The 23,956-nt window shown below is 40.3% G+C and overlaps 1 protein-coding gene across 1 annotated transcript; it reads right to left on the bottom strand.

The window, feature by feature from the left end:
- Positions 1–92: 92 nt before the first annotated feature.
- Positions 93–10,890, bottom strand: CCT8 (chaperonin containing TCP1 subunit 8). The gene is made up of 15 exons (XM_066340600.1): positions 10,766–10,890; positions 8,753–8,843; positions 8,059–8,138; positions 6,755–6,904; positions 6,279–6,459; positions 5,499–5,560; positions 4,695–4,832; positions 4,062–4,240; positions 3,880–3,946; positions 3,715–3,802; positions 3,492–3,607; positions 2,297–2,368; positions 1,957–2,121; positions 1,454–1,573; positions 93–327 (listed from the first exon to the last, which is right to left on the bottom strand). The coding sequence occupies exons 1-15, from the start codon at positions 10,823–10,825 to the stop codon at positions 250–252; spliced, it is 1,647 nt and encodes a 548-aa protein (XP_066196697.1). The 5' UTR covers positions 10,826–10,890; the 3' UTR covers positions 93–249.
- Between the last annotated feature and the right edge of the window lie 13,066 nt (positions 10,891–23,956).

Below are 23,956 nucleotides of genomic sequence, written 5' to 3'. Positions count from 1 at the left end.
GTCATTCATCCCTCACAGTGTCATTCATTCCCCACACATTCACACGCTGGGAACGACCGTGTCACTCCAGCTCCAAATGAAGAAACTCAACATTTTAACAGTGAGTGTGTTTATTGAGGTGTTTCATGTTCTGCACTCCATTGGACACCGTTCATAATTTAAATGTAAGAGCAAACCATTGTGACAGGCTCCAATGGGATATTAGAAAACTCACAAAGTCACATCACTTAAGAAATACAGTTAAATTGTTCAATCATTTTGGTCTTCATCCCAGTCTTTCTTTCCTGATGGGGGTTTTGGGCCACCAGCTGGTTTTGCCATAATGATCTTGAAAAAAACAGAGAAGTAGAAAAAGCTAATGTTAAAATCAGGCTCATACCCTTCTCCAACAGCCACATGATGCTGAGTTGCTAGCATTCACTTCATGCAGTTTCCCTCTCTGAACCCAAGCCAGTGAATGTCCATTCAATTGAGATATTAACAACTTTGGTTTGGTTTTTTCTTGAGAATGGTAGAGGCTGAGCCCTGATACAGTAAAAAGAGGTATTTTACCTCATTTTTGCATGCAAAGTTAGTCTACAGAAAGTGAGTGCTTCAATAGGCCAGCAGCAGACTACAGAAGTGTACACTACAGAAAGGAGGATTATCAAAGCTACTGTTCTCAATTATTGTCTCTGCCCTGGCTCCACGGACAGGTGAGGTAAATCTGAACCTGCACTTATCATCCCTTCCACGGAAATTTGGATTTAAGAGCAGAATCCATTTGCAGAGGCACAAATACAGGACGTAGCAATCAGCACACAGCAGAAGACAGCAGTGTTATGTGTTCTCCAAGGGCAAACAATCTGCTCTGTGCTTGTCAATGAACTCATGCATGCACTCACACAGACACCTCTCTGTCAGAGAAACAGAGCTTACTGCACACTAGTTTTCAGGCTCATCTTTCCAGTCATCTTTATCCCAATGTCCTTGTTGCTTAGGGGCTTTTGGACCTCCTGCTGTTTTTGCCATAATAATCTACAGAAATTTTACATGCAAATTCATTTTTGCTGAAGTTGCACAAATTAATAGAAGATTTTTATCATCAAAACGGTAAACTCATTTTTTTCCTAAAAATCGGTTTTCATGTAAAAATATGAGAGAAAGTTTCTTCTATTAAAGCTTGCTTCTGCAGAAATTAGGGTAACTCTCTGGATACAAATACCAACTGTGTTCAAAATATCAACAAAATCTTTTAAAAAATACCACAAACCCAACAAACATCAATAGCACTGCTACAGAAGCAGCCACATTCCATATGATGAGATCTTGAACAAAGGACTTCTGGGCTGCCAGAAATGAACAAATGACATTCTCAAGGAGCATTATGTTTACACCTTGCATTTCCAGGAGATTCCACCTACAAGAGTTCTGCCAGGTTTTAATTCAGCACCCAAATGACATGTGAGCTTACCTGATCAACCCTTAGGACAGTTACTGCTGCATTTGTAGCTAGCTTGATACCCCAGAATTTTCCAAGATATGTGTCTAACACGCCAGCTTCCAACATGTCCTTCACTGCAGCAGCTTCAGCCTGTCAGAAGGGGATTAAAAAAAACATTATTTAAAACTTTTCAGGCCTTCACTTAGCAAGGTGGTGTCACTTTTCTAATCTCCCTGCAGAAAATCTTAATTCCTAATCCATTAGCAGAACACAAAGTCAGTAATCACTGAAGACCTACTCCCTGTCACATTTATTCAGTATTCCCCTCCAACTCTGACATAAGACCATTATACTGAATTGAACTGATAAAAAGAACACTTAAGGATTTCAATTCCAACAAGTTGTTATTCCAGACTGTGCAACACGGAGCTTCCAACAATTTAAAATAATCTCTAAATACTTCATAGTGATAGAAGTACTATTAAGTACAACCCTGCACTGCAGGGCAACAAGTAACATGAGAGACTATTTACCTCAATATCAAATCCAACATTTTTCTTCCCTTCCTGATGCATGGCATAAAGTTTGGAGATGACCTCATTAGCCTTTACTCCAGAGTTTTCTGCCAAAGCTCGAGGAATGGCTTCAAATGCCTCAGCAAACTTCTTGATGGCATATTGGTCAAGCCCAGGACAAGTCTAAAATGAAGTGGAAAACCACGTCAGCATTTTAAAAACTGTTAAAATAGGGAGGGCATTCCCCCCCCCACACTTATTATTACACATATATATATCTGCTGGTATGAAATCGTATTTGTATTTTTTTGTAAGATGTGTGTGTGAAGATGAAAAGCCAAGAAAGCTGTTTCTGTACCTCTCCATAGGATGTGATCTGCTTGGCTAATTCAATCTCTGTTGCACCACCTCCAGGGACAAGCCGTTTATCCTGTGGAAAGACCACCCCAAAACACAGTGTTTTGCTTAAAGCATCCATTACTTCTTATTTCTTTTAGGATTTTTTCTAGTCTATCAAGAATGCAACAGAATTTTATTCCACAGACTTACTAAGAATCCACTTCAGAATATGCATTGTTAGGGAAATCCAGTAGAATTTACTCATTCATTCTGATGTATTTGAAGAAAAACAGCTTCTTTGTAAAAACCAAAATAATAATGCAGGGAGTTTTGTCTCTGGTTTTTTTTTTTTTGGGGTTTTTTTTTTTTTTTTTGTTTTGTTTTGTTGTTGTTGTGTGTTTTTTTTTTTTTTTTTTTTTTTTTTTTTTTTTTTTAAATTCAACTTCTGATTAACCATAACAGCATTCATAGATTTTTCTCATCTTTTCTATTATTTTGGTGGGAAATATAGAGGAAACCAATGTACTATACACTAAGTTTAATATGTCAAGGTGTTGGGAGTTTTTGTTTTCTTTCATTTTAAATTAAGCATTTTGTACATCCTTTGGCAAAACAGAATTTACTTATTAACTCTGGTCTCTTAAACGACAAAGTAATAATCATAACTCTTAGAACAGGACAACTCCTGGAGACAATCAGAAATGCACAGCATTTCTGTCTTCAAAATCAATGTCCATGTCTTGGTACGTAGAGGAGATTAAGATTCCAACAGTTTTAACAATTTCTGCATACTGTTTTCCAAGTAAATACAAGAATATTTCCTTTTGTATTAAAAAAAAAAAAAAAAAAAAGGTAATAATATTTAAGACCACATAAACTCCTCAATAAAAAAAAAAATCCTCTGTAAAACCTTCCATCATTAAAAACCGACCTGTATTATGTGGAGGAAGTATGAATTATCAGCAATGAACTACAAATTGAGTTTGCAACCAATTGGTTTCTCCTGATGCCAAGTGACAAAGCTGTCTAGCTTTTCTTCTAAGCCTGGTTTCCAAGAACATTACAAACCATTTAGGAAGTAAGTCAAGAAAGAGCTGACTGTCTTTAAAAAGCAGATTAACATCTACATCTGTTGTAGCAAATGAGCAGGCTCAAGCCCTGCCTCAAACCGATTCCCTTCTCACTTCTGATAACTCAGTGTTTTCATTACCTACCCTTGTGAGCACTTTGAAAGTATTGACACCATCATCCACTGCTCTCTCTATGTCATCCATCAGATTGTCTGTAGATCCACGGAGGAGGATAGTAGAAATGGCACCATCCTCCTTTTCTGTTCAGAGACATGCATGACTGAATTAATTCATTGATCTTACATCCAAAACACATAAACACACACCTTAGAACAGCAGTGTCAGCAGTCCTGCAGAACATACATACCATGCTTAAACACCACAACCTGAGTATCCCCAACCTCTGATAAATACACACTACTGCAGTGACCCATTTCTTCAAGAGTAGGGGGAGTCTAGAAAAGAAAAACATGAGTTAAGAACTGAATTGAGAAGTTCTCAGCCTCCTGCACCTCATTTGGGATGAACATACCAGTCTGGGCAGGGCTGTTGCACCAACAGTTTTGCAGAGTCTTCTCAGGTCCCACTTGGAGTTCAACCTTAAAAACAAGTTTCCACAACAATGTTAACACATACAAGAATATTCTCTTAGCCTGGCAAATACCTTTCATAAATGTGGTAATCTAAATGTTTTCATGCTCTCCCAGTACTCACCTGACTAACATAAGATTGTACTTGTTGGCATAATGAAGAGCCATATCTGCCACTTTGCCACCTGTTACTACCACGTTTGCACCACTGTCAGCAATAGCTTTGACTTGCAAATCCATTAGATTTTCTTCTCCTTTACTGAAATTCATCAGTTCTTCAGCATTCTTTATGAGGACAGTGCCCTAGAAACCCAGACACTGTTACAATTCAGCATTAAACCACATGCCTGCAAGTTTCTGACAAACCATTTTGCCTCACAACCTATCTGTAAACCTCAAGTCATCCTATTTTTTAATATTGAAACCCTCCCCAGGCAACAGGGTAAAACAAGAGGGAAAAAAAAATAAAAAAAAAAAAGGAAATTACCAGGCAATTCTAGACAGCCTTGAGGTTCAGAAATTCAAGCTGTAGTTTGGCTCAAATAACCCAACAAAACCAACACAATTTCCCCTAGCTCAAAAACCCTGTGAAGCAATCAAGGTTCAGAACTCCCCCATTAAACTTTTCTAAACTAGTAAAATCAATATTCACCGAAATATCTCAATCACCAAGTGTCGAGAATATTTATAGCTGAGTCTAAAAATAAGAACACAAATGCATAAATAGAGATGTAACTTATTTTGAGTTTTAACATACCTTAGTTTCAGTTATCATACCATCAAAAGGGCAGGAATACACAGCTATTTTTGCATCTTTGACAGAAGTAACATCTCCTTCAGTTTCCTTTTTAAAAACCATGCCATGCAGTACTGAAGAAGCAGAAATGCCAGCACCCTGAAAGGAAATAAATGGAATCTGAGACTTTTTTACAAGGGGCAAGTAGTGATGGGACAAGGGAGAATGGTTTCCCACGGGAAGAAAGTAAGTTTAGATTAAATATCAGGATAAAATTCTTCCCTGTGAGAGTGGTGAGGCTGCCCAGAACAACTGTGGCTGCTACATCCCTGGAAGTGTCTGAGGCCAGGCTGGACAGAGCATGGAGCAGCCTGGTCCAGTGGAAGGTCCCTGCCCATGGTATGGGGCTGGAACTGGGTGATCTTCAATTCACATTCCAATCCAACCCACCCCAACTGTTCTTTGATTCTTTGAATGCAGGAAAATTGTATTACTGACCATTTACTGTCAGAAAGCTGCACTACTCTGCCTCAAAAGGAGACTTTAAAGTCTTTTGGATTTAACCCCCCAAGTGTAAGACTTCAGCTTATTCAGCAACAACAAACATTGTCTAACAGGTTCTCATTTTAGATTACTCTCAATACTGATGATTTTTGTTTCTGAATGCTGCTACTGGGTACTAACAACAGAAGTAAAGACTAATTTCCAAAATTTAGTACACGTGCCAGAAAAAAATTAGAAAAGACTCCCTGGAAGTTTAAAGATTAATCCCCATTACACTCTTTAACTTAATAATTACAGTAAAGGCAGCTACTTCAAACTTACCACAATTTTACACACTCTGATATTATCAACGTTGAAATGACCAGAATCAGGAAGAATAGAAACTGGGAAAAAATATAAAGAAAAAAGAAAAGATAAATAATGAGTACGTCTTGCCTAACGAATAAAGTAGAACAATGACACCATAAATAACGCCTGGAATTTTTCTGAACTACTAAATCAGAGTAGTTTTGAGATATCTGCCTAAATTCAAGACAATTACAACCTTCTAATAACTGGTGTGAAGAGAAACGGAAATTTTGTTCTAACAAAGTAATAATCAGAAATAAACATTTATTCAGGCTGCTCAGTTAATTAAGTTCAAATATGCACTCATAGAGGTAGAGTCAAGAAATAAGTCTGACCCAGAGTACTTGGAGAAAACACTGGAACTAAGAGTGAAGGGTTTATCCCAGGAATCTAAAGGGAGAAGAACTCAACAGAACTACAGTACTACTACCATTGTTCTGTGGTGGAAACTAAGAATAGCTTATGTGACATGCAATATGTCCTCCTAACACATAAAAAGAGGGAGAAAGATGGGTTTCTGCACTGAAAGGACTTGAAAGCTATTTCCAGAAATGCCTAGTAAGAAAGGCAAACCTCTTCTGAGCTACAGTGCCGATGCAGAGCTCAACATGAGGAAGATTACTCTGATTTCAGAGGTAAAGCATTTTATCCAATCCAACCCCCTAAACTAACCATATTTCTCTCTTTCCTGAGGATCATAAACAAACCTGCTCAGTTCTTTGTGTGCCCACATCTCTGCTCCTGCCCACTTACCACAGGCCTGAGCAATAAGCTTTGCCAGGAACTGCTCATTGCCATATTGTTTGCTCATGACTGATGTGTGCAACAAAGATGCCACTTCTTCAACATCTCGAAGGTTCTTTGCAGAACAGCACACCAAGTCTGGGAGAATTTCCAGGGCTTTCTTGCAAGCCTTTTCATATCCTTCAATCACCTGTTCAGCAAACAGTAAGTATTCACTACAACACTTCGTAGTGCTTTTATCTGCTTTTCAAATAGCCATAAAACATTAACAGATGCAAAAGTTTACATGAGAAGCAAGCAATCACAGTCAACAGAACAAATGGTTTCCCTTCAAATATCTTTATCTAAAAAATGAGGTGAGAAGAAAGCAGATGCTTTCTTCACATAATTCATAATTTCATAATTCACAGCATTATGACCCAAGAATACTGATCAGGGGCAATCTGGATTCAACCTCTGTGTACTGTAATGAGAATACAACTTGCCTCTGAGACAGACAACCCCATCCTCAGGAGGTCTTCTGCTAACTCCAGAAGAACTCCAGCAAAAACAAGGACAAAGTTTGTTCCATCTCCAACTTCTTGCTCTTGCATGTGTGAAGCCATCACCAGCATTTTCGCAGCAGGATGCTGGACCTTGAAAAGAAGTTACACACCTTGGTGACTAACACCTCACCTCAGATTGCAGCTTCAGGCTTTTCTAAGCGCCTTTCTAAGCTCTCTTATTTCAAATTACACCTAGAGATATTAGAAGTGCACAGAATTGGAAAAGAAAGCAGCAGAGATGATCTTAATTGCCTGATTTGCCGAGTAAGAAAAAGCACAAACATATATTCAAAGAAAAAATCAGAGAACTGAACATTGCTGCTACAACATGCATTAGACATCCCTGACATTTGTTCTGAGTTACTTTTCAAGAATGCAATGGCTTCACAACTGAGTTCTGCACCAGGAAAAGTCTGGAGTTTAGATCTTCAGCATGAATTAATGTGTAACATACAAAGTACATGTCCTAAATCACAGTTTGATTTTAAGGGGTGAGGGTGTGTGGAAGGGTTCTGCTCAAAGATTGCACTGTTTCACTTTTCCTTCAAATAAATGCAATAAAACACTATATTCTTGAATATTTATACCTGATATTTTATACCAGAAAGTAACATGCAAAACATATCAGATGAGGTCACTAGTATGCTGATTATATCTTTTAAAAACAGAACTGAGACTTCCATAGTTATTCTACTCATACTGAACACCAACACAATGCATTCAGTAAGAAAATACTTCATACTTATATAGTTTTTCTCACTAAGCATACAATTCAGTAAAATATTATTCATGTTGTGTCACAAGTATCAATCTGAAGTCAGAAGAAGAATTGGGAGAGCTAAATTCATGTTTTATAGCATTTACAGAAGGATGCTGCTATAGCCTCATATTCTTAAATTCAATTGATGGATTCTAAGCAGTCAGGACATGGCAAGCAACAACACTAGATTACTTCAACAGCTTTGTCATGCAGACTTTTCCAAACCATTCCATTTCCAGATATATCCTCTTTTAAACCTGCTGGTTTGGGGGGAAAGTAAGGACTTATTAAGCATCTACAACTATGAATGCTGCTTCACAAAGAATTATACTCTTCACTGTGTGGACCTGAAATTCAGTGGGAGAAATAAATGACTCCCAAAGTGACAGAAGTAAATCCTCTGGCAGACAGACATTTCCTTACTGACAGTCAGAACCAGAAATGCTGGCTCACAGCTGACATCAGCTGAAGGAAGAAAACCTACCTCTAGCTCTCTCAGGATGGTAGCAGCATCATTTGTAACAAAAAGCTTTTCCAGATGGTTGATAACCATTTTGTTCATTCCTAAATGGGGAAACAAAACGATTTATAAAACTCATTCATCATGCAAACCATATTTTGTACACAGACACTGTTTCCTAACTTTCAGGTGTATCTTGCAAATTAAAATGTTAGCTCTCTTTATAATTTAAGAACTTTAAAACATTTTTGTGAAATAACACTTGAAATGTGAGACATGAAGGAGAAATCAGTAATTTCTGAGGAAGCAGTTTTCTGTTCAGAAATACCAGCATATTATTTAATTCAATGATACAGGAGAATATTTTGTTTTCATGTATATGACTGAACAACATTATGTTTACTATGACTACCTACCATGTTATCGTGTTCCCTTTAATTTTTATGCTTTTTCATATATTTTATACCGTGTTTCAAAGAGTACACAATAACTGCTACAAAAAAACTGGCAAGAGCAAGACACTGAGCATAACTCAAGAGCTGTAAAAACAAAACCTGATTTCTACAGTCACCAAGAAATAGTCAGATATTTGCAGTTTTAGATCAAGCCCAACGTGTTTCCCCCAGAAACAAACAGCTGCTTCTTTGGTAAGGTATGTTTAACCTCCAAACACAGCATTTGTCTCAAAAATGCAGCAATAATTTTAGGATTTATTTACCATTTGGTCCATATGCTGTACGGGTGGTTTGAGCAAGTTCTTTGCATGCCTGGATGTTTCTATAGACAGCTTCTTCTAGTCCTGAATAATGCTGAAGAGAAAAATGACTGATCAGAATTAGGCTAACAAAAAAAAAAAAAAAAAAAAAAAAGTAACGAACGAGTCATTTTTCATCAAAACAGTGTCAATCTACTGAGTCCCCCAAAGTTCATTAATATACATTTGGTATTTCACTTCCAGTTTAAACAGACACCAAACCTTACCCAAAGACAGTGAGAATTACTGTGTACACCTCAACTAGGCAGCTGAACTGGCACAAAAAGCTTCTAACAGAAAATCTGAACAGTGACTTGACTTGCAACACAGTTCACATCCCCTCAGTCTTCCAGAAATGCTTTGTGACATGCCAAAGAGAAACAGAAAATAACCCAGACCCAGCTGCAGAGGGGCAAGGGTTTCTGTACATGTTTCTTTACTCACACCTTTGTATGCTACAGAAATAATTTAACTCAGTTCCACGTTAAAAATGTGTGTTTTGAAAATTCAGAAGCAGAATGATTAAGTAAAATATCTGTGCTTGAGGAGGTGATCAGCCTGGCTTCAGTCTGGAAACCTTAAGACAAGATGGGATCCCCAAAAAGGACCTTAAGAAAGAAAAAAAGCAGGATAAAAAGCACTGTCCAACCCATAAGAGAAGGAAGAAAAGCAGTAATAATGTTCACTCTCTAAATACAAACCAAATATCTTAGATTGCCAGCCTTGCTTGGCAGAAGACAACTCTTATTTTGGCCTTGAATTTTCTAACACTGAGGCCACTCAGCTTCCCTGTTCCACCCCTGCCCTGAACATCTGCCACTATTTGTCTCCAAAAAGGATTCTAAAAAGGAACACAAAGGGCTTTCAGAGCTGCTACCTCCACTCTTCTTTCTAATAAGTAGCAGCAAACAGAAATTCTTCCTATTTTCCCTACTTCTTGGACACTCTGAGGGACTTTGGACAAGGAGAGACAGGACAAGGGAGAATGGCTTCACATTGAATGGGATTTAGATTTAGATTAAGTGTTAGGAAGCAATTCTTCCCTGTGAGGGTGGTGAAGCTCTGGCACAGATTTCCCAGAAAAACTGTGGATGCACAACCCTGGAAGTGTCCAAGACCAAGTTGGGTGGGGCTTGGAGCTAAATGATCTTTATGGTCACTTCCAATCCAAACTCTTCCGTTAATTCTATGAATAAAAAACAAAAAAAATCCCACACCTGCTCGCTTTCTGTCCCCTTTTCAAGGAAAGCTTCTCCTTTATTAAGTCACAGTCCTTCAACTCTACCAAAATCTTTATTATGTTAACGTTAAACACAACGAAACCGGATTTATTGGCAAGGAAACATATAGGAAATATCACATTGTTTCGCATCGCTGACAAAGGTATCATCAAAAGGCATCATTCTCCTTTAGTAAGGACTGTGCCTTAATAAATTCTCCTTTATTAAGGCACAGTCCTTCAACTCTACCAAAATCTTTATTACGTTAACGTTAAATACAATGAAGCCAGATCGGCAAGGAAACACACGGGAAACATCACATTGTTTCGCATCGCTGACAAAGGTACCATCAAAAACCAAGCGGAACGATTCCAGACGCTTCTGAACAGTTTTAACTACAGACCCTGGCTGAACGCTGCTGTCCAGCCTCTCTGAGAGCCCCAGGATAACGCAGGCACGACCCGGGGCCCGGCGCATCCCGGGATGAGGCAGCAGGGTTCGGGAAGGGCGGGGAGCGGGATCCCGGCCCCACAGAGGTTTCTGGAAGGCGGCGGGCACCGCCCCGCAGGGCCGGGACACACCGACCCCTCAGCGCAAAGGCCGGAGCGGGGCAGTGAGGGAACACCCCCGGGCCTCCGCCCCGCGGGACACGCGGTGCCGCCGGGCCCTGCGCCGGCCTTTCCCCGCGCCGCCACCCTGACACCGCTCCCCACCCCTCCGGCCGTTTATCCGCGCGTCCATCCAGAGGCGGCCTCACCTTCGCCCCTTCCTTGAGCATCTGGGCGAAGCCCGGGGCCTTGGGGACGTGCAGCGCCATCTTCGCTCCGCGGCGTGCCGGGGCTGCGGCGGCGGGAGCGCGCGGGGCACGGCGGGAACGCGAGACTGCGCATGCGCGGGGCAGGGCGGGAACGCGGGGCTGCGCATGCGCGGGGCAGGGCGGGAACGCGGGGCTGCGCATGCGTGGAGAGGACTTGTGCCGCCCCTCAGGCTGCGCGCTCCCGGGTTCTCCCCTCACGGGCCGGGGAGCGTCGGGCGGGCGGCTTGGCTCCCATCGAGCTTTTCCTTCCCTGTGCAGTTCGGCAGATCGTTCCTCGGTTCGCTTTACGGTGGAAGTTCCAAGGGCAGTGCAGTTTTCGTGGCCTCCGATGATAAACGCTTGTGAAAGTGAGCAGGCTCAAGTCAGGTGATTAGATTAGTATATACTTACCCAAATGGAAGCACAGTGCGCAGATAGGAAAACTAAGTGTCACAGAACCACGGAGTGGTTTGAGTCGAAAGGAATCTTAAGCTCATCCATTTCACCCCCTGCCATGGGCAGGGACATCTTGCACTAGACTGGATTGTTCCAAACCCCGTCCAAATTGGCCTTGAACACTCCCAGGGGTGAGGCAGCCACAGCTCTGGACAACCTGTGCCAGGGCCTCAGCACCCTCACAGGGAAGAATTTCTTCCTAATATCCAATCTAAACCTGCTCGCTTTCAGTTTGAAGCCATTTCCCCTTGTCCTGTTAGTGCCCACAAACATCAGATTTGTTACCTGGTGTGCAATATGCCAATAATGAAACACTCAAGGGAGTCATTGGTAACACACCTCAGAGTTGCCCAAGCCTGGGTCCTTAGTGGTCTGTCACAAATAATGCGTGCCAACTATGAGAACTTTGTACTATTAATACATTGTAGCAAACGAAGGAGTTAGGGTGCATTGGCTGTAAGTTACATAGTTCTTATTAATTAGTATCCTACCTGCTGTTTTTTAATGATTCTTGCTTCTCATGCCAATTAATCTTTTGAGTCAGTGGGTTTCTTGAGTTGGTGGTCGGTGAGTCAGTGGTAATGATCTTCCCCTGCCAGATTTACCCTTCACCCAGTCTGAGCTGATTTCAGTGCAGTTGCTGGGTTGGCTTTATTATGTTTTTTCTGCCAGATATCCTTGTGGCCCATAAATTCTGCATTCTTTGTGTCCACTATCAGTATGGTATCCTTCTTCATTTTGATTTCCTTCCCCTACATCCGAGCTCATTAAAGCATATCAAGCCCTAACCCTTAACAAGGCAATTCTACCAGAAAGTAATTTGCTTTTCTGGCCCCTGGACATCACTTAGAACTTGCTTGTAGCTGCTATCTGTTTCAGGCATTAAATCTCCCTTCTTGCTGATTTGACTTGAAAGTATACGAAGACCAAACATTAGGGAAAATCCTTTCTTATGCAAATTTTATATACTCCACATTTTGCAGATTTATCACTGCATGCCCTTGTAAAGAGTCTCTTTCTTGCAGGCTCCCTTCAAGTGCTGGAAAGCTGCCATTAGGTCACCCCAAAGCCTTTTCTTTCCCAGACTGAATCCAAATTCTCTCAGCCTTTCCTCACAACTCCATCTTGCTAATCATCCTGGTGGCCTCTGCTGATGAAGAGATCCCTGTCCTTCCTGTGCTGGGACCCCAGAGCTGGATGCAGTACAGTCAAGTCCTTGTTCTCCAGACAGGGACATGAGGGGGGAGCAGGTTTTGGATTTCACATGCAGTTCTGAGCATTCAGAAAACAGAATTTTGGTAATACCCACTTTATTATCCCCCCTCAGTGAGTTATATAGGTTCACTGCATAGTTTACAGTTACAGGCTACACAAAGAATGCAAACAACCCTCATTTATCTAAGTCTTAAGGTGGCTAGAGTGTTAGAACTGCAATTCTACATTTAGAAACCCATTACTTCCCAAAACACCTTAGTATAAGCTGTGAGTGTTCTACTGCACCACAACTGTGAATTTCTACCTGTGTCACTGTGTGCTCAGGGGCCCAGAGGCTCTGCAGACCAAAGGGCCCAGTCTGGAATTGCTCACCCTCAATCAATCCAAATATAAATCCCAACAGAATGATACTTCCCGGTTTATTGCTTCCACTGAAGCTGTGCACTGCTCACTGTCCTTCTTTCCCACCCTACCCACCACACGGTGGGCTAGAGAGGGAAACAGGCAGCACAAAAGGTAAAGATCACAGGTTGAAGTGAGAACAATTTACTGGAAACACCAATGGGTTTAGAAAACAAGCACTAAAAGCAGCAATACTTCTGACAGAGGAAATCAGCAATCCACACAGAAAACCTCCAGCAGCAGACAGACTCACTGTCTAATCACGACTTTGGCTTGGCCTTGATCTTTTTTTAGCTATGCATCTACACCATTTATTTTCTGCACAGACATTGCCATGCTGAAGGACCATGCAAAGGTCAGAGGGTTGGCTATTGGCTGTTGGCTGCACTTTCACCACCCAAAATCTATAATTGTGCACATGGAAATCCCCAGCTTGTCCGTAGGTACATGTTTGTCAAATTCTAGGATGGTGAAATTCTAACGAGATCTTGGGAAGTTCGTAAAAAAACCCAGAATGTTAATTTTTGTTTGCTCTTTTTAGGTGTGGGAACTTGAGCAGTGGAGAAGAAGGGTTTGAAAAGCATCTGCTGAAGTGTGAGTAGAACAAATGTGTTTCACCAATAAAAAATGTGAGTGGTATCTTGAGGGAAGGCTAAGGGCCGTGCTGACTTTGCAGAGAATCATGCTTAAACCTGAAACAGAAAATTGTGAACCACATAGTCCTGAACATTCAGAATAATTCTCATTGTAACAGTAGCAGGGGTTACTTTAGCATTCCCCCAGACTGTAGTTATGTCACTTGTGACAGAATGGAAAGGAACAGACAAATCAACTGGTCCAATCAGCTGAGTACTACTTAGGTCATTGCTTTACAGGCCCTGGGTTAAACACTGTCCCCATCCTGAGCTTCTCTTGCTTGTGCAGAGGTTTGTGAGCTGAACAGGAAAGCAGGATTTCCTTACCATTTGGTATTCTCACCTCAGTGCTCTCTCTGCTATGGCTAATCCAGTTAGCTTGAGTCACAGAAAAACATTTCTGGGGATTTTAGAGGAGTATTGCCTCCACATGGAAGTGTTCAATAGACTTTTAGGTGAGGCACTGAGGGACATTGTGTAGTGGTGAGTTTGGCAGTGCTGGGGGAACAGTTAGACACAATGGTATTAGAGCTCTTTTGAAACATGAATGATTCTGGGATTCTACCTGCACAAGTGACAAGAATTCAGAAGTTCCTCAAATCAAGCAAATTGGGAAGGATGATCCAGAAAGTCTCAGAAAGGAATGATGGTCCAGAAAGATCCAGTCTCAGAAAGGAATCAATGCTGTTTGTATTGAGTTTGTATTGCAGGTACCATCAAAACACATGTTGTGACACTGGTACAGTACTCAACAAAATGCAATCCAAGAGCCTTTCTCTCATGAGAGAAAGCAAAATTGTTGAGATGCTTCTTGCTTTGTTGTCATAAGAAAAAAATTATAATTGGGCAAAAATGACCTGTCCTCTAGATGGTGAGTTCTGTTTTGCTTGAGGGAATTAAATGCAGGATCAGGTAAGGGCTAGGAAAACACCTCTCTTCAGTTTTCAGCTTGGTCATGTGGGAACTCTTATCCAGTGGACTGCACAGAAGCCTGGAAATTCCTGGAAATTCCTGGAAATTCCTGGAAATATGTGCCTACTGCTCCTGGAAGTTCAGCTGTACTTGTCAGGTGGGAAGGACTTAGCAGGACCTGGTAGTCCTGGTAAGTGGTGATGGAAACTTGGAGAACCCAAAACTCCAGGAGGGAAATAGGAGTTTTAGGCTGTAATTTGAAAAGATAGGAAATAGTGGAAGAGAGGGGAAAACTTAGCATTGAATAAATGAAGATATTTGCAGAAATAATACCCAAATGAAGTAATGAAGAATAGAATAAATAACATCTTTCTGCAGCCTCCTGGAAACAAGCTGCTACCACACCTGATTTGCATTTCTTTCAGCTCTGAAAACACTAACCAAAAAGAAATGTAGCTAAAAAGGCAGGATTCTGAGATCAGGACCACAATTTATGCTGTCTAGTGCCTGAGCCACTGTCATCTGTGGTCTTCTTTCTTCACTTTGTCACTTTGTGACTTTGATGCTCCAATTTGGAATTTTCTGAGGGTGATCTAAACCCAGTACTAGATCTTCAGGACAGAGGCTTTTCCAATTTTTAATACTTTGATTCTCTGCCAAAATAATTTTAAAGACCTTCCCGAAGTAACTCAAAATTTTGTTTTTCATATTGTCCCCATCATTATTTGAGGGTTAATTTTAGGGTCGTTCATCTGAATATACCTGTTGAAAAATTCTTTCATTCTCCAGAACTCAGGTCACATGACCTGGGGAGCTTCAGCATGTCCTGTTATTTCCTGGCTCCTCTCTCAGCCCCATGGATCTGCCAGCAGCTCAGAAACTGGCCTGAATCTGTGCCTGGTTGTGAATTGAAAGAACTCTAAAGATGCCCCTGCAGCCTTTGTTTCTGCACTGCAAAGCCTGCCCAGCTGTAAGTAAGAACCATAGCTCACACTGTGGAAAATGCTTAGTCTTTCTTACATGGGGGGGTTCTTGAGGTGTTTAAAGAAATGTTAATGAATAAATGCTGTTCACTTATGCAAATCAGGAGATATTACACCACATTGCACAAATAAGGGAATCATGCCATAATGTAACATGGGCCAAAAGCCACAGAATGGATTCATACCAAAAGTTGAGACTATCCCATGGGACTGCTTCTCAGTCTTCCACCCTAAATCCCCAAAGTGGGATCTTCTGTTTGAAGAGTAGACACACACTGCCTAAAAAAACCCTGTTACGTTGAAGACTGTACTATTTATTTTTAAAAACAAATAAAATTACAGCCAGTTAACCGAGGTATCATTTAAGTAGTGCAATACAGTTTACATGTAAGGAATGAACAGAGAACATTTTCTAATATACCTTCAGAACAGGTCATTGTGAATGTACCAATCTTGTAATATGTACAACAACAACAACAATGGTAATATCCTGTTGTTAAACCCCAAGCTCACTGATAAAGGATGTCATCAGACATTGAAGTTCCAAGGTGAAGGTGACGTGGTGGTGTTCACTCAAATGTTGGACTCAATTATCTTGGAGGTCTTTGCCAACCTTAATTCCTTGACTTAGTAGTATCATGCAGATTTAATTTCAGGCCTTGTTATTGAGGTTAAAATCCTTAAAATAGTAACCAAGCTGCAAAGAAATCTCTGCCTTTTTTTCTTTTTGAAGGATAATTGTCCAAATGCTTTTTCATCATCAGTTTTGCTTATCTTAATAACTCTGCCATAGGTGTTCATTGCTTATCAACAATAGATTTTATCTGTGATGTATTTGAGCATCCTTTTCCCTTTTTTTAAGAACACAGTACAGTAAAGTGAATGTCTAAATGTTTATTATGCATCTTTATGGCCCAGGTTCTGAGTTCTATTGACTAAAATATGGGCATCAAAGAGAAGACTGAAGACATCACCAAAACCAAGCAAACCCAAGCAAACAAAACCCAAAATTTAAAAAATGTTTGGAACCAGAGGATCTTTAAGGTCCTTTTCAACTCAGGACATTCTGTGATACTGTGAATTTCTAGAATATGCCCTCTGAGGGGCAGCATTGAAGAGCAGGCTTCTGTAAATAGCTGCTTCTAGTTGTACTATGGATTAGATGTAAGGAAGGGATTTTAAAGTTAGAGCTTATTCTCTGTTGTCTGGAATTACTGGTTTTCAAAGGTAACTGTTATGTTTGAGAGTATTAATGCCAATCTGTCAAAAACCCTGCAGAAAGCTTGTTTCAGTTTAAGTGGTAAAACCATCAGAAGGAAGGAAGGAAGGAAGGAAGGAGAAAAAAAAGAGATCACCAGTCTTGAGGCAGCAGAGGGGATGCTTATCCTGGTTTCTGTGGTGGTCCTGCTGGCCACTGAGATGTCCAGATGTCCAGGGTCCTGGAGCACCAACTGTGCCTGAAGGTTTCTCCACCCTGAAGATAAGTTTCTCATGTTCTATGTAAGTGAGTTATCATGCACAGTCTGTCCTTTCAGGCCTTTCTGGAAATGGGTTGGAGGGTTTTGGGGGTCTTTGGTGGTCCTAATTCCACCCCATGGTCCATGCCCATTCTTGCCCCTGTGCCACACTCTGTGTGGTCCTTTCTCATGGAAAAGTGCTGTCCTGTCTCCACCTTGGCCCTTTTTTTGCAGTCACATCTTGTTCTTCCTTATTGGCATGTTGATACCAACAGCCTTTTATTATTACCAACAATTAATTGTTGGCTCAACAGCCATCCATTTATCTATGTTTGAGACATACACATTAAGCTCCCTTGTGTCCTGGGAATAGGGAGCTCAAGGGAGTCTCACTTTGGACTGCCTTTCATAGAGTGTCTTGGTTTGAAAGACAGGTGCATGCCAAGGAAAGTGTGAACCCCAGCCCTCCAAATCATTATAACTTCCAAATTATGGGGCTTTCAGGCGAAGAGATGAGGAAAGGAATAACAGTTCTTTACTAGAATATATAGTCTGTATCTGTATTTTTGTTTAAATGCTGGTGTTTCCAGTTAGCTAGTGCTAGCCAATGCTGGCTTTGAGCATTCAGCTGTTCACCTCCCAGTGAATTGCTGCACACTGTCTGGCTGTATCCTCCTTCAGCATTCCCTGCTGAGATGACACACCATCATTCTGCCCATAATTAGCTTCTAAAGGTTATTTTCATCTCTATGCTGATCTGAGTAAAGGGTGTAAATTTGCACCTGTTGATTTCTGACAATAGTGAAGTTTTCCCAGTAATATTTCTAACTTCAGCTTTCATCTTGTTTTCCATGCAGAGTTACACAAGGGTCTTTGGCAGCATCATATCTCAAAGGCTTCAACTTTCATTCTTTCAGCAGAATTAGCTTTTCACAGTTTCTGCCTGGAGTCTGCTGTGGAAGTGATGTAATTTTTCACCAGTCAGGTTTTCAAATAATTCACAATGTAGCTATTTGCAGATGATCTTAAGGCAGGTGTAAAATTTGCTGGATCAGCTGCTGTAAATCCACATGACCTTGATTAATCCAATCTTTAATTTCTCAGCAATGATCTCCTTTATTAAACCTGTGTGATCCTATGTAAGTGAATTTAGCTACTGCATATTAATTTGCCCTTAATTATAAATTTGCTTATGTCTTCTTTGGTAAGTCAGTGCACAATGTATTTTTCCTGCTGGTGTTAATGATTTAAATAATTTGATTTAATCTGATGGGGTTCAGCCATTCACAAGAGTAGAGCTTTGGGGAAAGTAGATTATTTTACCTGTGTTAAAATACTACCTAGGCAAGGAGACCAGAGGTAATACCTAAGAACACTAAGGAAATGCTCTGTTGGTTGCTGCAGTTGTCAGGATATGGGATGTTGGATTGTGAGTGATTTTGCTCTGCAATTTCAGGCAATACTTTTTTTTTTAACTTTTTTTTTTTTTTTTAATTTCTTCTTGGAACATTTTCCATATGCTAGAATATTTAAAGTGTATTTTTAAATACTGACTGGCAATCTGCGAAACACCATTTTAGCATGAATGAGGTCATATGCTACTAAAATAATACTTATACTGGGACACTGAGATGAATTGAAAGCAGCACAGCTAAAAAGTGAAGGCAACAGGTGTTTTATTCGGTTGCAGATATTGGCTTTTTTAACATCTGTAGGATAACTGATACTTCATCCTAAAGCTTTTTGAAAATTTGCATGTTTTCACTACTGATTGTCAGTAAGTCCCAGTACTCCTAACTTAAAGTATATTCCTAATTTATACTCCTAATTTAAAGTATATTCCTTTAAGGTGTTTTTGACTAATAAAATGTGAGATCCTCTTCTAGCACATCACCAATTTCATGATGTGATACAGGACTGAAAGAATTTTGCTTGGGTACCAGGCATCTGATGACTAAGAGTATTCTGAAAAAGGAACAGGACAGGCTGTGCTCCTACACTCAAAAAATCCCAAACCCTGGAGTTATCAGCATTCTGTAATTTTCACAGAGATTACTCTAATGTGTGTGTGCAGTCTGGTGTGGAGAAATATATTTTGTGTTGCAATAAATTGGAGAGTAATTTGTTTTGGTGAAAGTATTTAATCACCTGTTTGGTAAGAATTTTAAGAAATATCCTCTACCCAAATACCTTGAACTATTAATTTGAGCAAATCAATGAAGTGAAGTGTCCTAGAACTTCAATTTCCCCATTGCTTAAAATTGAGATCTTCCCTAGTTTACTCTTATGAAGTAATTTAAAGAACTTTTTAAAATACGATGTTTAGGTCCATTTTATTGAGAGTTTTAGCACAATCATCCCAAGAATAGATAGATGATAAAGCAATTATAGTCAAATCATTCATCCTGATGCTTCAAATTTGATCTTCTGTATGCAGAACGCTAAAAAAGTCTCACATTTAAAAAATATGCCACCTGCCATAAAGTTTCAGGTGACTAACCACTGTGTAAAGCACAGAGCTGGTATTTAAATGCAAATGGAGGGCCTTTTGGTTTGTGCAGTTTTGATCTTAGCCCACAGTTCAGAGGCAGCACACTTCACAGAGATTTTTTGCAGAATATTTTTTGTGACTTCACAGAGAACTGTGTCCAGTTCTGGGCTCTTCAGGACAAGTGGAGCTACTGATGAGGGTCCAGCAGAGGGCACAAAGTTGATAAGGGGTCTGCAGCATCTCTTATGAGGAGAGACTGTGGGAGGTGAGCCACTTTAGTCTGGAGAAGACTGAGATGAGATCTCAATAATCCATACAAATATTTCCAAGGAGGATGCCATGAGGGTGGTGCCAGACTCTTGTCAGTGGTGCCCAGGACAAGGAGCAGTGGCTGTGAACTGAGACACAAGAAGTTTCACCCAAACATAAGAAGAACTTCTTTCCATGGTAGGGGGGCAGAACACTGGAACAGGCAGCCCAGGAATCTTGTTAAGTCTCCATCTCTGGAGGCATTCCAAACCCACTTGGGCATGTTCCTGTGTCACCTGCTCCAGGTGATCCTGCCTTGATCTCCCTCTGGACATCGCCCTGCCTGGCAGGAGGGGTTGGACAGGTGATGTCCACAGGTCCAAGCCTAAAAACTTTGTGATTCTATGAGTCTGTGAATAATGTAGATTTAACTAGAAACAGTGAAATTAAAAAAAAAACAACCATGTATACAGTGGCTACAAGACATAAAAGGATGATGTACTTAATTTGCAAATGCACATGCTATTTAAACTGAGTGCAACTGAAGGGTCAGTCTGGAAATGTGGAGTGTCGAGCCATCTGGAAAAAAACACCCTGCACTATTCAGACATCATTTCTGTCCAAGACCCTTGCTGTCATGGCTACTGGGAATTTTGCCTGTCATTAGATGTTATGCCTTTCTTAGGCTTTACTGTAATGGCACGTAACAAAGGTCTGAATACCACCTGAGTATCATCTGTCTGTACAAAGCAATATCTTATGATTTGGGGAAAACCTTGTCTCCATGAAAACTGGCGCAGAATATTTTTTGTGACTCCACTGGAGCCGGGATTTTCTGTATCTTCCAACAAACACTTTCACAGTATAATTGGATGTGGAACTGGAGATCATTACCAACTGCTGATAATATTGAGCTGTAGAATATTATTTGCAGTAATGGTTGTGGTCAGAGGCAAATCTGTCTTCTTCCCCTTGCAAAGGAGACATTTAGGGAGGAACCCTCAGTCTTTTCACAAACACACTGAGAGAAGAGAAAATGGCCAGTGCAATCCAGTTTTCCACTAGCTGTTTGGTCCAGAGCTCTGAAATCCCACTGCAGTTAAAGACAGCCTCAAGAGATGCCTAATAGTGCATCTTTTTGATGCCTTCCCACGTCATTGCTGGGCAAAGGTAGTGTGAGTAGGATATTTTTGCAGTTTAGTAATTTTGAAGTGTAAAAAAGGTCTTTTGAGGCCACAAAGGCAACTGCTAGCCTCTGGAGTTTTGCCCTGGTAAGATCAGTCCTGGACCAGGGCCAGAAGGTGAGAGAGTGAGGAAGGATGAAAATTTGACTTCAGACCTTCATGTCTTTGTTTGTCCTGCAACATTTCTTTATCTCAGCTGAGCTGAGGGAATCTAGGAATACGTCTATAAAGATCTGGGTTAGATAAGCTCTTTCCATTTGGAATTTAAAGATTAAATATGCCTTCACATACATTTTGGAGGAGACCCTCTTTTCAAGCAGAAAACGATAAAGATATTCTGTAAAATCATTCTGTAATTGTTCTCCATTTTTCTTCATTTGTTCTAATGACAGTGGCAGCACTCCCATCAAAGAAGTCATGTAGGTAGTACAAGTGTATGACAGGGATTAAACTTTTATTTTCTGGCAACAGAAAATAAAACTTTAAACGGAAGAAATTAATCTCTTATAATACTTCAAGATTTATCTATTAAATTGCTTGCCAGTAGTTTGAAAAAAAAAAAATCTATCTGAAAACTCACTAGGAAATCCTCTAAGTTCAGCCAAATCTCTGATTGAGTCAGCTTCATTTATTCCTGCCATCACCAGCTGATCTATAAATACATCTGCTTTTACAGTCTATGCATTCTGAGATTTTCTTGTTATCTCCTCAGGAGAGAAGGGCTAGTGGCTTCCCTTGAACAAGGCTGGCTTAGCCCAAGCCAACCTGAATGTAAGCTGAAGAGGCCAAGCCCATCAGTTGTTGTTAGCTTTGATAGTCACTGCTATCCTTTGAGAGTGTGCTTGTAGCCAGTCCAAGTTGGCAGTGTCAGCCCAAGCTGATTGGAGCTGCAGACATTTTTGCTGACTGGAGTCATGCTATCTTTGCCAGTTTGCTGGAATAGACATAGACACTGATTGGGTCATGCTGAAAACATTCCTGTCCTATGAAGCAAGTCTGTTTATATTTCAGGTTTGCCAGTTCTAATGAATTAAAAATCTTGGTCTCGCCACAGTTTGCTGCTTAATAATGCCTGTGACAGAAGGATTTTTTCTTCCCTGAAGTGTGACAGCATCACAATCCCTCATCCCTGGCAAGGAGAGGAAGGAAAAGCAGAATTGTGGAGAAAAGTGGAAAAGGGTTATCTTTTGGGACCGTGAAGCCCGTGGGAAGTGCAGGTAGCAGCATGTTGCCCTGACAGCTGTCTCAGCTTCTCAGACCTTGTCAGTTTGTTGCTATGCAGCAGGTGCAGCCTTTTCTTTTATTGAAGCTTTACTCCATAAAGGCAACGACAAGCCAAGGCAGTGGCTGGCCCTGGATTATACAAGTGCAGACACTCCGCTAAGTGAGGTAAGGCAACAGGTGTGAAAAAAATCCATAAAGCTGTAACAGCATTTCATCTGAGTTCTGCTGCAGGTTTTTTACAGGGGAACAGCAGCCAGCCAGCTCTACAGGCAAATGTTGGGAAGATGAGAGCTGCTCATTAAATCTCATTAAGTTCCAGGTTGCTCGCTCAGTCTCATCTTTGTCTGCAGTGATACTGTTCTTCATTCATGGAGGAAGCATGTGGGGAATTGGGGGCAATTGGTCTGTATGTCTCCTAATATCACTTTGTTTGCACACAGGCTTCTTCCATCCCTCTCTGTTCTCTGTGATTGCTTTTTGTGATGAAGAGTTTGAGGATTTTGCAGGAAAAGGAGCTAAGGGATAAATGCGATATAAAAAATGGTAACAGGGTAAATGCTGTGTATAAAGATGAGATTTCTTTTTTCTGAATTAGAACAAAATGAAAACTTTCTTTTATGTTTCAATAGAATTCAACATTTCTTACTGGAAGGGTATTGATTTTTGCCTTCACAGAGTAGATGGTTAAATGAGTTAATTTAAAAACATTGCACACCACAGAGTATGTAATTGGGATAAAATAGCAGTCTTGTAGCAATATTGTTATGGCAACTTTAAAAACTCTGGCAGAATGCATCCTTTTAGTTTCTTAGGCTATGATGTAAAATGTGAAGTATACTTTTACTTGAGATAGTCAGTGTCAGGGAAGGTGTACAAACAGCACAGAACAATTAACAGCCTTGTTTTAAGGATTTGCTTATCATTCAAAATCTCTTCATTCTGAGGTGTTTTTTTCTTTACCTTGTTTTGGGAAGTAAGGAAGGGAAATATGTTAGAGAATTTTGCATTGGTAATTCTGTTGTATTTTAAAAACAATGAGATGTCTCAGATGAAGTGAGGGTGGAGAAGAGATCAAGAATGCTCAGAAGGTAAAAATTATTTATTCTGATGCAATGCACTTCAAAATAAAATATTTCAGTTGACTCGAAGGGTCTTTTCCTGAATCTAAACCATACATGGCTGCTATTTATTTGGCTTTTCTTTGCCTCTGCTCCTTAGATAGCAGTTCCATTTTTGTGGGTCTTGAATACTAGTAATGGGGAATTAAGAGCAATCCCTGATATCCTTTGTATACTAGCAGAAAGAGACACTTTCAGCTTCAAATAAATTTTTTCAAAGTAAGGATTTCAGATTATTTCTTGTTATTGTAAGAAAAGATTATGCACTTCAAATAACAAGTAACCATATCCCTCTGCTAGCTAAATATCAACAGAGACAAAGCAAATAAGCAAGAAATGCTGAAATTGGTGGACCCAATGCAAGTGTGATCCTCTTCCACTGATTGCATTACAATGATGCCAGGGAAGTGTTGGATTCACTTGTGCACCACCAAGGAAGGTTATACTCCTGAAATAGTGTTCTGTTCTATTGACTTTTTGAGGCTGCCAAATAATTCAGTATACATTAGAATGACTTTGGTAGAATTTGCATGCAATACAATAGCTACTTTACTGAAAAACTGCAAGACTATTGGCTTAGGAAACTGGCTCTTGTTTTCACTAGCTAAATGCTCTGTTGTCTGCTGACAATGAATTAGTAAATTCATTGTGTTTTCCTGATGAATTTGGTTTCTAATTCCCTAAGAAGTTTTTACGGTAATTTAAAAGCATAATTGTCCAAATATTTGGTATTAATAGAGTGTGTGCTGGATAGCAGTCCAGAGTCCTAAAATAATTGCTTTATGGGCAGATCTTTTGAATGCCCACTGACTTCACATTCTCCACA

The sequence above is a fragment of the Sylvia atricapilla genome, chromosome 2 (assembly GCF_009819655.1).
Source record: "Sylvia atricapilla isolate bSylAtr1 chromosome 2, bSylAtr1.pri, whole genome shotgun sequence".
NCBI lineage: Eukaryota > Metazoa > Chordata > Aves > Passeriformes > Sylviidae > Sylvia > Sylvia atricapilla.
Note: the sequence above shows the minus strand (reverse complement) of the source record. Positions and strands in the feature narration are given on the sequence as shown.